At 32.6% G+C, this 15,349-nt stretch overlaps 2 protein-coding genes and 1 pseudogene across 4 annotated transcripts; 1 reads left to right on the top strand and 2 right to left on the bottom strand.

Annotated features, from left to right (window-relative positions):
* Positions 1-2,269: 2,269 nt before the first annotated feature.
* On the bottom strand, positions 2,270-8,170 carry LOC115241198 (serine/threonine-protein kinase PAK mbt). Of its 3 annotated transcripts, XM_029816852.1 has the most exons (8): positions 7,936-8,170; positions 7,227-7,602; positions 6,655-7,045; positions 6,203-6,283; positions 5,870-6,133; positions 5,133-5,665; positions 4,630-4,783; positions 2,270-4,521 (listed from the first exon to the last, which is right to left on the bottom strand). In XM_029816852.1, the coding sequence occupies exons 2-8, from the start codon at positions 7,592-7,594 to the stop codon at positions 4,360-4,362; spliced, it is 1,953 nt and encodes a 650-aa protein (XP_029672712.1). In that variant the 5' UTR covers positions 7,595-7,602; positions 7,936-8,170; the 3' UTR covers positions 2,270-4,359. The 3 variants fall into 3 exon arrangements, with proteins under 3 accessions (XP_029672712.1, XP_029672711.1, XP_029672710.1); XM_029816851.1 differs by having other exon boundaries at positions 5,870-6,283; positions 7,227-7,599; XM_029816850.1 differs by having other exon boundaries at positions 5,870-6,283; positions 7,936-8,169.
* The window catches only part of LOC115241199, a 38,265-nt pseudogene continuing 30,852 nt past the window's right edge, over positions 7,937-15,349 (top strand).
* Positions 10,478-13,657, bottom strand: LOC115241214. The gene is made up of 3 exons (XM_029816868.1): positions 13,399-13,657; positions 13,085-13,200; positions 10,478-12,085 (listed from the first exon to the last, which is right to left on the bottom strand). Exons 2-3 carry the CDS (start codon positions 13,154-13,156, stop codon positions 11,222-11,224), a joined length of 936 nt encoding a protein of 311 aa, XP_029672728.1. The 5' UTR covers positions 13,157-13,200; positions 13,399-13,657; the 3' UTR covers positions 10,478-11,221.

Below are 15,349 nucleotides of genomic sequence, written 5' to 3'. Positions count from 1 at the left end.
GATGTCACAAAACTTAAAATTTACAAAATCACATGCAAATATTGCGTCTCGTTTAAATATTCAGCATCATAAGCGCCGACCTTGGATATTGCGCAAACGATTTGACTTTTGCATATCATTTGTGCGATGAACAATAAATTAGCAGAAACAAACAGAAACACGGGCTTCGAATTGATATTTCGTCAATTTCGACGAAAATTTATCGCATGCGTCGATCTTATATCATACGGATCTTCCTTCGTCTCTATCTCTAGTTTACGGCCAATAGGGCATCCTTAGCATATCTATATATATATATATATATTTTTACTTGTACTATATATACTGCGCACTAGATGTAGAAGCGAGGTGTACAAAAAAAAGGAGATAAATCTCTCCGATTAAAACGAGCTATTAAATAGTGCCGCTCCTGCATCACGTTCATCAATCTGCGAGAGGATCATAAGTGGCGCCAATGGATCGGACCAGTATGCGAAGGTCATTCCGGTCAGGCAGGGGCTCGTCGTGCAGGACCAATCAACGATGGCCGTTCTAGAACGCCTTTCAGCCAAGAATGTGCCGCATGGTAACAGCAAATCGTATCCATGACCACCATCGTGGAGGGAGAGTCGAGCAACGACGACTCTCTCGCGACGTGAATTCCTTTGATGTCGGATTACGTCAAGAGACACCTCTGAAATCTCGGTCGAAGATCACATGAGAGAAACCGCGTGACCGTGACATGGGTCAAAAAATAGAGCAATGATAGAAATTTATTTTACAGATATACTTCGATATCGAAAAATCGGAGGCTGAAATTTTGTAAAAACTCTGCGAGTTGCTTCTCTTTTCGAGAGAAATCTCGAATGTCTCAATTTAATGTGCAATTAAAATATTTAATTTCTTACAGGATAGATTAAGACGCGTTAAAGCGAATTCCGTTCTGTTTTATGTGCATTCAATATTTACTTTTATCTTTGATTTGTCTCTACTACAAACAATTAGAAATCATCGTCATCATTATTTCCAATATAATGGCCATTTAAAAGAAAAACAAGAAATTTGAAGACGAAACACAAAAATGGAATTTTTTAAATAACGAAATAATGTTTGAATAATCATTTAATTCGATAATGATACGTACTTTTAAGATAAAATCATTTAGAAAGAATCTTCAAGGCCTTTTTTTGCAGTGTCATCTGTCAAAGCTTTTTAATCATATTATGTTCTTGACTTCTTGTTAATTTCTCGAAAAAAGATTTTTGAACAAAAATGTGTAATAGTAGTTATTAAGTAAAGTAAAAAACATCGGAACTGTCTGCAGTTGTTGATAGTCAATATCTTCCCGAGCATTTAATTTTTTTTAAATCGATTTTTATAGCTGACATAAAATTTCGTAATCTAATTTTATTTCTCTCATCTATTACTGCATACAAGATTGTTACATTCGTTGTTTTTATTTGCGAGAGGAAAATCCCGTTTCATACTCGCAACAGTTCTTTTTTCTCTTTTTTCCATATTCTAGCACTTGTGCCAAGCAGTCATGACTTTAGATTTTGAGATAAATTTCACTCGAGTATAATAAATATCCTTTATACTTTCATCAATTATAGAATAATGCAAATATTTTATTTATTGCATAATTGATAACATACGTCGATAAAACAGGTAACGTGATAACCATAAAGCATAATTATGTACGAAATACAATTATCGATGTGCAGATATATGATAAAATGGCGATCATATTTTACAGAGATGAAAAAATCTCATATTCTCGTCTTTTAATTGTCATACTAATTAATTGAAATAAAGATTATAATACTATGTAAGAGAAGAGTTAAATGGAGAGGAGAGTTAAAGATATATATAACATACATCATTCGGGATTTGTCAGTAACATTGAAAATATTTATTGAAATTCTCCATATAGGCATGTTTTTGTAAATAGATTCTTTATTACGTAATAAATGTACAACATGTGTAAAATAATCCTGCACATATGTAATGAACAATTTTTAGGCACTATAGCACATTTAAAATTTGCCGATATGGTGCTCATTTAGTCAAATCACGCTGGTATTCGAATTTCTATTATATACATATACAAAATAAGTAAAAACAAAAAAGGCTCTGACATATCAAATATAAGAAGTCTGGAAGGAATAGGACTAATAAGAGCCGAGCACAGTAAATAAAGGCATTTATATCTCGTGTAAGAATTCTCTTTAATAATAATGAATGTTTCGGTCCTTTCTTTGGATCGTCTTCAACATGCAAGGGTTAAATAAAATAATAGAAATATAAAAAAGAAGTATGTTATTTACTCTTATACGCTAAAGATGGTTTAAAGAAAGAACTGAAACGTTCATTACTAAAAAGAATTTTTAATATAAGTACATTTATGTACTGTACTCGGCTCTTATCTATTCCTTCTCTTCCAGACTTTTTACATTTTATATACAGAATAGTTTCCAATCTGTAACTGTAATATGTGTAAGAAATACGCGGTGATGTTTTATTGGTTTGATTATAATATTATAAGGTAATTACTTAAATATATGGCGAGTATAGTCGAACAGATCTATTTTTAATATGATTGCAGGTTTTAAACACTGTTTAACAAATATATTTCCATACTTTCAAAAAACTGTTGACTATCATTGCTTTCGTAATCTATAGATTAGGTTCATAATCATGTATTCATTTAGATAAACGATAATTTCAATTTAAAAAATTGCATGATTGAAAATACAGTATCAATAGCCAAAATGTACAGGCGGCAGATATATAATAGACTGTTCTCTATGTAATTCCTAAATTAATCTGCAATAGAGAAATTGTAAAATTCACAAATTCCTAATTAAAATTACAGTACATAATAATCTCAATCGTACAAAAAAATACAATTTGATTTTAAAAATATACATCTTACATGTACATACACAATTCATTACTATCAAAGGATCACGGTTTTCTGCCTTCTATATATGTCAGAGTACACAACATTCCTATTTTTTTTTTATACATACTAATGATATATCGGAAAATGATAAATTTTCTTATCAAATGCAAGCATTTCCATATGGATCTACATGCAACATTTTCCACATTTATTCAGACTATTTATTTTAAATAATATATATCATAACCCTGTTCTCAAATATACAAAATGGTTGTTTAAGCAAATAATCTAATTATGTGCAACAGTTGTCTAGAAGATAATAATCAAATATATATTCTAATCTTTAAAGCTTTCCATCTGATCGACTGTTTACACTTTTTAGGGGATAATGAAAGTAAAATATTACAAAAGTTCATGATTGATGCATATATAATGATGCAATGTTACTTAGAAAAATGGAACAAAATATACTGTCTAATTTTAACTGCAGATTCCTATAAATTTAGCAAGAAAATAAAAAGAAAAAAAAAATAATTACTTTACTGTGAATATTTTCTACAAACACAAATACTATTATTTTTTTTGCAGTAAGAAGTTAATTGTTACAACAGTGCTTAAGGCACTTAGGTGAAAATTAATGTTGTAAATATCTCCAAATTATAACTATCTGTCATAAAGTTAAAATAACTGCCGATTAAGCGGGCAGTGCCAATACTTGGAATGTTCTGACATAATATGTCTCATATTCTCATAAATGCATAATTAAAATAATACATATGCATAAAATAATACAGCAATGTAATAGCTTATTTTCGAAATAATACTTACAAGTACAAGCTCAGACCCGAGTGGAATGTAAAATTCGAAAATGATTATGATTTTTTCGAAGATTTTCCTTTTTTAGAATACTTTTTAAAAAGTATAGTTATATAACTTTATTACATACATATATAAGGCACGATCAAAGGGATTGATTTATATTAGAGACTTAAGTTTTACATACAAAAATCTAAGAGAAACTAAGCTGCAAATTAGGCTTTGGCTTAAAAGTAATATCGGTTTTTTAATATTTCTCTGATATTTAGTGCCAATCTCAAATTCGAAGTATATTTTTAATTTTTATTTAAATTTTATATTGTTTTATATAAATTTTTTTGTAGTTATATTTAATGTATTTTTAATGTAGTTTTATTTAAATTATTTGAAACTGTGTAAATATTATTCTTAATCAATCGTGCCTATCGTAGAAAAAAAAAAGAAAAAGAAAAAAAAAAGAAAAAGAAAAAAAAGTACTTTGAAGTCTCGCGTATGAGGATTCAGAAGACAAAACGCCTGAACCAACTCATAAAATGTCAAAAACTTTAACATGAGCTGCAATAGGATAACGATGATATCTCGTTGAAGATATGATTACTCTTATAATCACAATATCTACCTTGACTAACATTCCAACTTACAAAATTATCGTAAACTTGTCAACAATTTGTATGCCTGGCGCCTCTCATTAATGGAATCAAGATACTAGGACTTTGAGCTTGCCTGAGGAATGGATGTTGCAATAGTTCAGCTGCCGTGGCCCGTTGCGCCGGATCGCGCACAAGCATTCGTTCGAGAAAACCTTGAAGACGTGGACTAACCTGCAAGTGAAAAGAAAATGTTGTTCATATTTTGAAGTTATAGTTATGTTTTAAAATGCTGAACCACATGTGTGTGTTTATGCCTAATTTGATAAGAGAGTTAATTACTTTGTGAAAATTCTTTAGTTTTGGTGGCGGCATATCCCTGATACGTCTCATAGCTTGTAGAGGTGGTTCATTGAAAAATGGTGGCTCACCGTCAATCATCTCAATGATCATTATTCCTAATGACCAAATATCCACTTCAGGCCCATATGGCAACCTGTAAATGAAGATACAGGAAACATTTTTGATTATATATTTGTCTAATAATTGGAATAACCATAATACTTAAAGCACGTGTCAATAGAAGTGCTATGAGTATCTTTTACTTTGGTTCTTACAAAATTGCAAAATTTTATGAAGAGAGAATCATACAATGAATAGAAAAGTATTATTCGAAGGAGATAAAAGGCAATAGAAAAATATTACTCATATATTATAATAATATGTATTAAGATTTAATCTTTTTATCATGATTCAAATATGATAAGAATAAACATAAAATGTACATTATATTCAGTTTTTTGTGAAAGTAAGAAGTATTTTTGTAAAAAATAAATTTAAAATACCTTGAAATGACTTCTGGACTCATCCAGTATGGGGTTCCTACAAGAGATTTTCGCTTTGGTAATTCTTGAGAGACTTGAGCACAGAAACCGAAATCTGATAGTTTTACTCTGCCATCTGCCGTAAGTAATATCGAGTCCGACTTAATATCCCTGTGTATAACACCTTGTGAGTGTAAATACGCTAGTGGTTTGAGGCATTGAGAACACACTGTGGCTATTTGACTTTCGTCCATCCTTGAGTGTGTTACAATATCAGTTAGTGCACCTCCTTCAAGATACTCCATAACGACCCATAATTCATCGTCTACCAGGAAACTATCATACATCTCGACTATATTTGGATGATGATAGTCTCTCATAATGACAACTTCGTTGAAAAGTAATTCACGTCTTTGTTGTTTTCTCAAGTCCATTTTCTTAACTGCAACTTGACGATTTGTACTCTTATCTGTAGCTATGCATACAGTTCCCGTGCTGCCTTCGCCGATCTTTAGGAAATTCTCCAAATTTTCTCTCGGATCTCCTTGGCTTACCTAAATGTATATATATTTAGGATATGTAAATATCACACATTAAAGTTAAGTCTTAGAGTGCAAAATTTGTTTGAATGCATTTAAGAGATAAAGATATGCGGTTTAAATTTAAAGATATGTTTTCTTTCATGAAAACGTAATGTTTAATGTATATTTATAGTAATGTAATAGATAAATTCTTTTGAATAAAAATTTTCTACATACCACCATCTGTAAAGCAGCCCTAAACTGTTCATGTGTAAGTCTCTGATCTGCCTGCTTGTTGGTATTATTTGCACTTGTACCAACTGCCAAACTTCCTGAAGAGACAGCACTCTTCATGTTTTGATTTTGATCCGGAGTAGAACCGCTACCGGATACCGTGGATGGCATGCTCGGTTTTGATAAATTATGCATTGATTGAGAAGTTTCCATTGGTTTTTTCAGATGTGACTGGAGGTTGGACGGATTTTCAGGCATATTATATGCCTGAGGATATTTATTAATATTATGTGAACTTAATTGACTCAATGGTCTTTGCGAGGCTATTGAACCTACTGGCGAAATTTTTGGCTGTAGCTTGTGTAATAACGCATTTTGGCTCCCTTGATGTTCTCTCGATGCCTCTATAGCTGAACCCTATAAATTAATTAATATTATTATTACATTAACTGTATTACACATTTGTTAAGCGTATATCCTACTTTTCTTAAAATATAAGAGAGCTAATGTTATCCACGTTTTAATTTTTAAAATATAATTTGTTTAGATTGTCGCTTTTTGCATAAATTGAGTTAATTAGATGATATAACTTAATATATATGTAACTATGACTTAAGAGGAATAACATTATCTTTTATTATTAAATTAGTTTATAGAAAGAGATTATAAATGTAAATGTGTGTACTTAAATTGTGCACAATTGTTAAAGTTTTAATTGTATACATATAAAAATATTATTCTTCATAAGATAATTACAAGTATGCAAAATATATTGTATAACCAATTACCTGTACATTGCCGTTATATTGAGTTGATGTTATGGTCATTTGGGAATTTAGTCTATGAAATTCTGGATCTGGAAATTGCGGATTATTTGGACTTTGTACTGGAGCTTGTGAATTAATAATAGGACTTAGGTTTTGGAAATTAATTGATAGATTTGGTACATTTGATCCGGAATGAGTTAAGTTTGGCGAGGATTGCATATTAGGATTAAGATTCTGAAGGTTTGGTATCATGTTCTGCATGCTGGAACTTAGTCCGCTGCCAACGCTCGGGGAATTCTGTCTCAATTTATCGATGTAGTTATGTGGCTTGCTAAAGTTTACGAAGCCTTGATTAATATTTGAAGGTACCTCCTGGCCTTCGGGGACGGATGGTGGAAGATTGCTGGCATGCCTGCAAATGGAAAATGTGATTATCATTATACTATAATCTTATTAATTTCATAAAAAATGATACAGGATATCCAAAGATTATCCATCATAAATTTGAAGCTGCTTAATTTATATATATCAACTGTAACGCTATTGATAATGCTAATCTTTAATAAGTTATTGGTCTATATTAACAGCGATACCTGTAATCTCTCCTGAGTCGTGGTGGACTCGAAGAACGTAGAGAATTGGAGCGAGAAACTGTACTGGTCTTAGGTAAACCGTTCTCCACAGGCTTCTCATTGGTAAGTGGTTTATTCGGCTTAAGATCATTGTGTCCTCTTACAATAGTCTTCAAGTCCAGGATCTCAGTAGGCGTGATTTCGCTTGGATCGACCAACGGCAATGGTCTATTGGTCGATTTTAGAATCTGATTATTCCCAACTATCGAAGCCCATTGCAGCGGTAATCCGACAAACTTGCCCTCGCGTTTGTCAAATCCGGTATGCACCCTGTGCTCAAAGTTAGTCGGCGTAGAGATCTGTGGTTTCTTTTTCTTCTTGGTAAACATTGTCCCTGCTTCAAGAAAACGACTAACATTAGCGTATTGTATGATACAAATGTAAATGATATATAATACAATGACTTTCATCATCTATGATCTATGTCATATAGTATTTATCTATATAAAAATAGGAGATAAAAGCACACGATTTTACAGCTGTTAGATTGCACACGCCTATTCCGCCATCGCAGCATCCCCCACGAACATTTCTCGCTAATTCTAAAGACCAGCGATTCACGTTACGAGGGGAAAGGTGTATCACGCGTGTGAAATGCGGGAGTGGCGTGAAATTCATGAAAAAATAGCGCGTGGCGAGGAGGAAGCCAAATGACAGCAGCAACGCCTACCGAACGACGATGCGATTCCTGCGACGCGGCTCCACCGAGGCCCGGCCGCTTGGCTTGATTGTCACGCGTTAGGGTTCCTTTCTTCGTGGACACTCTCAGAACGGAAACGTGGTGCACGGGTAGGCGAGACAGCGGCAAAACATAGGCGATGTTGCACGTTAAAACACGTAAATACGCCATTCATCCATCTCGACAGGTCGCACACCGGCGCACCGTGCGGTAAGCTTACGAATCTTTCGTGGCATTTAGTTCAATTTGCTGAATTTGCTGAAAGTGTGTGTGCGCGCGCGCGCGCGCAGTACACGTGATCGAGGTAATATAGTACATGGCACCTGCGCGAACAGAGCGGAGCGGAGCAATGCGAACCGGAAACGGTAGACGGAGAGAGTACGAGAGAAAGCGATTTGATGAGAGATCGAGGAAAAAGAGCGATCGCGCGAAAATTCTTCGATCAAGCGTTTTAACGCGTGATGTTCCACTTCGATGAATTTATGTCTAGAGAGAGTCGCACCTATATCTATTCATTTTCAAGAAGATATTCTTGCTGATAGTCTCAATGAGCAAACAATGAATTTAATAACGATTAAAGCAATGAAAAGAATTTGCATTTAAAAAAAGACGTTTTCCTTGTGTAAAATATATATTCTATAAAAATATAATAGGAAGGCCTTTTAAAAAAAATTATATATACGTATTTTATTAAAAAATTTTCTTTGAACTTTCAATATAAAATATTTCCATCATAGAGAAAAAAATCACAATGATATCATAATGATATTGCCCTGTGACAATCGATTATGTCATAATGAAATCACAACGAAGTCATGGTGATATGCGAATGTTCGCTTTGTCACAAGTGTATTAATGTCCCTATGACATCATTGTGATGTGAAATAAAATGTTACAATGATTCAATTTACATTAGACACACACATAAAATGGTCTTATATATACGTTTTTTTAAAATAAATTTAGTTCACTCAATATACATATATAGTTTATATGCTTGTATTTTTAAAATATACAAACATACATTCGTATATATATGACAAAAACACGGCCAAATGTAATTAACTAAATAATTAAATAATTAAATAAAATTAATTTATTTCATAACATTATTTTTATCGAAAGTGGATTTTACATTTTAAATAGACAATATTTAATAGACAATATTTAATAGACAATATTTAATAGACATTTTAAATAGACAAATGATTTTCATTTATTCGGATATTTATCCACCCGATTTCTGAACAATCAGTTTAATATCTGAATTCTTTGTGTTGAGATTGTATTCAAATCCTAGAATTAGAAATCAAACTGATAGGAATAGTTATTACAATTTTAATATATGTATATTATTATTAGTCAGTCTGTAAGAGCTATATATAATTTTCATGACTAAAATTTAAATACGAGATAGAGCGCATAGTGCGTCGCATAGTGTAAATTTTTTCGTTGTTGTATTTTGAACATAACATGACACATCATGCTATATCGACAGAATATTGTCAGAAATCGAGTTCATCTGCAAGCACGGCGTAACAGCAGAAATGCTGCAAAAATTAAGTATGCGCTGCCATCTTAAAAGATAACAGCAAAAACACAGCAGAAACACAGTCTGGTCTATTGTCATAAAATAATGGCAGAATCATAGCAATATTAAAAGATATGTTAAGTATATCAAGTTATAGTTCTTTCGTTTATCGCTATATGACGTATCTACCTCGTATTCAAGTTTCCGTTAAAGGCAAATATAAATACTACAAAGCGCGGTTAACAAGATTAAAAATGTGTAATGGCTCATGCATACAGGATCCGGCAAGCGTTGCATCCTGTGTGCCAGGAGCCATAGAAAAAGATGACTTTCCATAACCAAAGGCATAAATGCATATAATCTGACATATTCGAGTGTAAATATATAGACTCAATAAAAACATCTGAACACATAAGGATCCTCTCCCACTTGAAAATCACAATAATGTTGTTTATAAGATTTTGTGTCTGTCTTGCGATGCTTCTTATATGGGATAAACCACTAATTATTAACAGATAAGCAGATAATTATTAACAAGAATTAAAGAATATCGCCTGAATATTAATAGAGCTTCGTCTTCTCACTTTTTAATTACCGACCATCAAGGCATGAGTTCGATTGGAAAAATGTGCATATATTAGATGAGGAGCCCTCTTTTGTTAAGAGATGCATTTCTGAAATGCTACATATATTAAGCAACAAAAAAAATGGTATCAACTTGCAAAAATCTCTTTGATCATTCCTATTTTCCAATCATCAAAAAATGTTTGTAATCTGTTCTCTTACTTCTTCATGTTGTTTTTGAATCTCATTTTTTCATTGTTTTTAATTTCTTTTGTTGACGTATTCATATCTCCTGTGTTCCCCTCTTAATCCTTGGCCTCTCTCCTTGTGTTGTTTTGTTCATTCATTATCGAGACAGCCTACAGATCAGTTTTATCTTTCTCACGCATCACTCCGATATTTTAATTTTCTGTTTCTCTTATTAATTTGATTGGCTGATTTATTTATTCAGAATTGTTAACGCTTCCAATTGTTGTAAGTATTTTTTTATACTCATAGTTTTATGGTTTCCTCCTTTGATGCAGTCATTATTTTCCTTTTGTAATTTTATTTTCATGTTCACACATTAATTCTCATCTTTCCTACAACACCTGAAACTTTACGTTCGCATCGAGGCTATCAGTCCTCCACTTTGTCTTTTTTTCGTCATCTCTCTTTTGACTTTTGCCAACGAAGAATGAGAACAACCGACATCCATTTGCTCTAGCGACTTTGTTGCATATTGAATTATTGCAGTTTTTGAAGGGAAAGTATAATATATACGTGGTGATTGGTGTGAGCATCCGATCTATGCTAATTAATCATTTGCTTTATCGACAACTAGGTTTTTACATTATAAGCGCTCTAAGGATTAAATTAACTTTTTCGCGTTGCGTTTTATCTTTGTATTGATTTGCCTCGAATCGTTGCCATGTACTTGCGTTTTTTAGTTAGTTTCTTTTAATTTTATATGTCATCATTGAGAAGGACCCGAAGTGGGTCGAAACGTATGAATGGATATATAATATATTATTAATGTACATTTTATGAAATTTAACCTTGTTTTTTACGCTTTAAGAACCGCGTCTGGACTCCAATTAGCCTTTCTTTTCATTTTTTTTTCTGATTTTATCATTAGAGCCTTGCTAACATATTTTAATTTTATTGTGTTATTATCTTTTTCTTTGTTTTATAATTATACTATTATTTTGGTTTTAACATGTCTACAATCTTTTCTAAGATTTCTTTCTTGTTGGTAACACGAGGTTTATTATCTTTTTGTTTAGCCGACAAAAATTTAACTACACCTTCTCTTCCACTTTTTTTATAAATAGCTTGTAATTTCATACGATTAATATTCGCATTTGTTAGTTTCTTTATCATCCCCTTGGAGATAACACCTTCTAAAAAGTTCAAAGACGGTCTCAATACTGCTGCCTTTTGCAGTCGAGTTTCATGGGCAAGTAATTTCGTGAAAGATTTCATGTTCTGAGCCAAAATCTTCTTAGTAGTCTCCTTAGTAGTAAAAATAATTTTCGAAGCGATTTTTTCCAGTATTTTTACATCGTATGCTGCATTATGATAATTTCCAATCAGTTTTATTTCCAACTCTTGGGCAAGAGTTGAAAGTTTGAACATTTCTGGACCTTTTCTCTCAGGATAAATTTTTCTAAGAATGATAAGAGTATCTGCAAATCCAACGATGAGCTTTTCGAAATCCTCTATCATCAATTTTTTTTTCAAAGCACGGAATAAGAGAGGAAAGTCAAATCTTAGCCCATTGTGCGCAACAAGAATACACGGCTTTAATGCAGCTAACCATCTTTTGAACGCACATAGTACTTTCTGCAAAAGAGAGGACAAAACTCTTTTGTTATTCAAAAATAACGTTCCGTCCACATTTTTAAAGCCGCTGATTGTATTCCTAGGCATAATTAACTGAGTAGGATTCACGTATTTGCAAAATCTGCGTTTTCCGCACTTTGCAGCAATCTGCAGAATGTCCGCTGTTTTTTCGAGTCCCGATGTCTCCAAATCGAAGTATACCAGGTTTACATTATCTGGGAAGTAGGATTCACGTATTTGCAAAATCTGCGTTTTCCGCACTTTGCAGCAATCTGCAGAATGTCCGCTGTTTTTTCGCATCCCGAAGTATACCAGGTTTACATTATCTGGGGATCGAGAAGTACTCTGGATATTGTCACCAAGAAGCTTGCTGTCAAAATGTCTGCTTTGATGTGAGTAAGCCATGATACCGTTGATGAAGCTTTTGTTGGCTTGATTAGAAGCAGCAACTGAAAATTTTGATGCATTATTGGCATATTCAATATTACCAATCTCGAAGTATTAAAATGATCGAAGAGAACAGCAAAATAAATATACAAATAACACTCGAAATATTTGAGTAAATGTTAGAAATGTTTAAACTACACATATATGCAGCGAATTTTAACGAAAAATATGATTAATGGGAAGACGAAGACTATACATACCTGGTTACGATGATGTACACGTATTTTAGATGTTTGGCGGGAAAATAAAGAAAAAATGTGAAGACGATTTCGAACTTGATACTAAAATTGCAGTGATAACGATTCTTGAACTCGATGAATGTCGGATGCTGACAAGAAATGATCTGCGATAAGATTTCGCGCGCGAAATTTTTTGTGATGTCATCACCGTGAGTCAAGATCTAACAAAGAGCGCACTATCATTCAAAATATTGGTTGCATTCAGCAGAACAACTGCTGAGTTGTCGTCTTATCAACATTACGTTGATTTGTTGATTCTAAAAGTTAGAGCCAATCACGTTCGACTACTAAGCGGTTTAATCGCGACTTTTCGTATGACATTTTGTGAAAACCTGACAATATATCTATCGCCGATTATGTGAACTTGAAAGAATTAATTAACGCACTGTTAATGATTAATTCTAAAACGTATTATTTAAAATGTATCAAAGTTTAACATATTCAGTAGTTGGTGCTTGTTTTTTAAAATTATATCTATATCGCATTTCATTTAATCGATGAAAAAGAAGGATGCAATGATCTCTCAATTACAAAATCGAGAAGTACTCTGGATATTGTCACCAAGAAGCTTGCTGTCAAAATGTCTGCTTTGATGTGAGTGAGCCATGATACCGTTGATGAAGCTTTTGTTGGCTTGATTAGAAGCAGCAACTGAAAATTTTGATGCATTATTGGCATATTCAATATTACCAATCTCGAAGTATTAAAATGATCGAAGAGAACAGCAAAATAAATATACAAATAACACTCGAAATATTTGAGTAAATGTTAGAAATGTTTAAACTACACATATATGCAGCGAATTTTAACGAAAAATATGATTAATGGGAAGACGAAGACTATACATACCTGGTTACGATGATGTACACGTATTTTAGATGTTTGGCGGGAAAATAAAGAAAAAATGTGAAGACGATTTCGAACTTGATACTAAAATTGCAGTGATAACGATTCTTGAACTCGATGAATGTCGGATGCTGACAAGAAATGATCTGCGATAAGATTTCGCGCGCGAAATTTTTTGTGATGTCATCACCGTGAGTCAAGATCTAACAAAGAGCGCACTATCATTCAAAATATTGGTTGCATTCAGCAGAACAACTGCTGAGTTGTCGTCTTATCAACATTACGTTGATTTGTTGATTCTAAAAGTAAGAGCCAATCACGTTCGACTACTAAGCGGTTTATTCTGCTGAATATATATATATAAAATAGTTTAAAGTAATTTGAATCACATTATTATTATACTCTACGAAGTGTTAGAAATTTCTCTCGAAGGAATATCGAACGCGGATTGCTTTCACTGTGTAATGTCCGATATATATATATATATGTCATAGGACGTAAAATATTTCAGCAATGTATTATCAATAACAAGGTGTTTGGCCTTGGCGGCGTAAACATTAGCGCGCTATTGTTAATATGTTATGATTTACGGCTTTATCATTCGCACGGCGACGCTCGAACAGTAATGTAATAGTGCGAGACGCTCCGTCAAATTCCTTTTCTAAACGCGATCGCGACAAGTATCGGCAAAAATTTAATATGATTGATAATTAATTTTCTCTTTCTCATTCTCTAGGCAACAATTATTTAAAAATACTTAAAATTAAATATATTTTGTCGATGCTTTATCGGACGAAATTTCGTTCAACTTTCCGACAATCTAAATATGATTCGAATTGAGAACGCACAATAAAAGTCGAATCGCAGATCCGAGTAATTAATATAACGATAAGCTCCGTGATATATTAATCTTTTATTAAATGAATGATCTATAATTTAAAATACTTGTATAATTTAATATTCCGTTTGTATATATGTCATAGTACGTAAAATATTTCGGCATCGAATTATCAATATGGTATTCGATCTCAGCGGCATAAACAATAGCGCGCTAATATTTACGTGCTTCGATAATGTTATCATTCGCACGACAACACTCGAGCAGTAAAGTAATAGTACGAAACGCTTCGTATCTTATCAAATTCCGTTTCTAAACGTGGTCGCGACTATTATCGACACATAATTGCTATCATTTTAATTATTACAATTAACAATTAATTAGTTTTTGATAAATGACATAAAACTGTATCGCGACAATAATAAAGTATCTCGTGTGATCGTTCCACGATCGGAAGTGCCGTGCAGTCTCACGATTGTTGTATACGATTAATCATAATTAATCGTATTTTCGCGAGTGAATGTGAGTGCTATAAGAAAACAGCAGATGAGAGCAAGAGAGGGAAAGGAAGTTTGAGGGCAACAAACGCACCAACAATATGCGGTAAGTAATTTATAAATTATTTAACATTTATATTATTTATCAAGATAGACATATTGTTTCTTCCTCATTTACTCGTCATCTATTCATAGTTCCTCGATCCTTCTAAATTGAAATAACACGGTTAAAAATATAGGAAAATATAATAAAATAGATCTCCGCGTTTCGGAAATCACAATTTCGAGTATGTCGAGTATATAAATACACATCTGTCTTCCGAAAAAAGTAGACTTTCTTGCATTTCCTGCTTTATAATTAAAATTCTGAGTGGAATTCAACGCGATATAAAAGACATTCTTAACAGTAATTATTCGCTAAAACTAATATTGCGAGAAATATCGCGACTTTTCGTATGACATTTTGTGAAAACCTGACAATATATCTATCGCCGATTATGTGAACTTGAAAGAATTAATTAACGCACTGTTAATGATTAATTCTAAAACGTATTATTTAAAATGTATCAAAGTTTAACATATTCAATACTTGGTGCTTGTTTTTTAAAATTATATCTAT

The sequence above is a fragment of the Formica exsecta genome, unplaced genomic scaffold, assembly GCF_003651465.1.
Source record: "Formica exsecta isolate Colony F162 unplaced genomic scaffold, ASM365146v1 scaffold47, whole genome shotgun sequence".
In the NCBI taxonomy this organism is placed as follows: Eukaryota; Metazoa; Arthropoda; class Insecta; order Hymenoptera; family Formicidae; genus Formica; species Formica exsecta.
This window is presented reverse-complemented; position numbering and strand designations above follow the sequence as displayed.

What these genes read in the sequence shown, in the direction of transcription:
- LOC115241198 (XM_029816851.1), bottom strand. Translation starts at nt 7,594, where the DNA reads ATGTTTACCAAGAAGAAAAAGAAACCACAGATCTCTACGCCGACTAAC. An exon ending in CGACTCAGGAGAGATTACAG is followed by an intron (nt 7,046 to 7,226) that starts GTATCGCTGTTA and finishes TTCCATTTGCAG; the next exon opens with GCATGCCAGCAATCTTCCAC. An exon ending in AACTAAAGAATTTTCACAAA is followed by an intron (nt 4,522 to 4,629) that starts GTAATTAACTCT and finishes TTTCACTTGCAG; the next exon opens with GTTAGTCCACGTCTTCAAGG.
- LOC115241214 (XM_029816868.1), bottom strand. Translation starts at nt 13,156, where the DNA reads ATGGCTCACTCACATCAAAGCAGACATTTTGACAGCAAGCTTCTTGGT. An exon ending in ATATCCAGAGTACTTCTCGA is followed by an intron (nt 12,086 to 13,084) that starts TTTTGTAATTGA and finishes CGTGAATCCTAC; the next exon opens with TTCCCAGATAATGTAAACCT.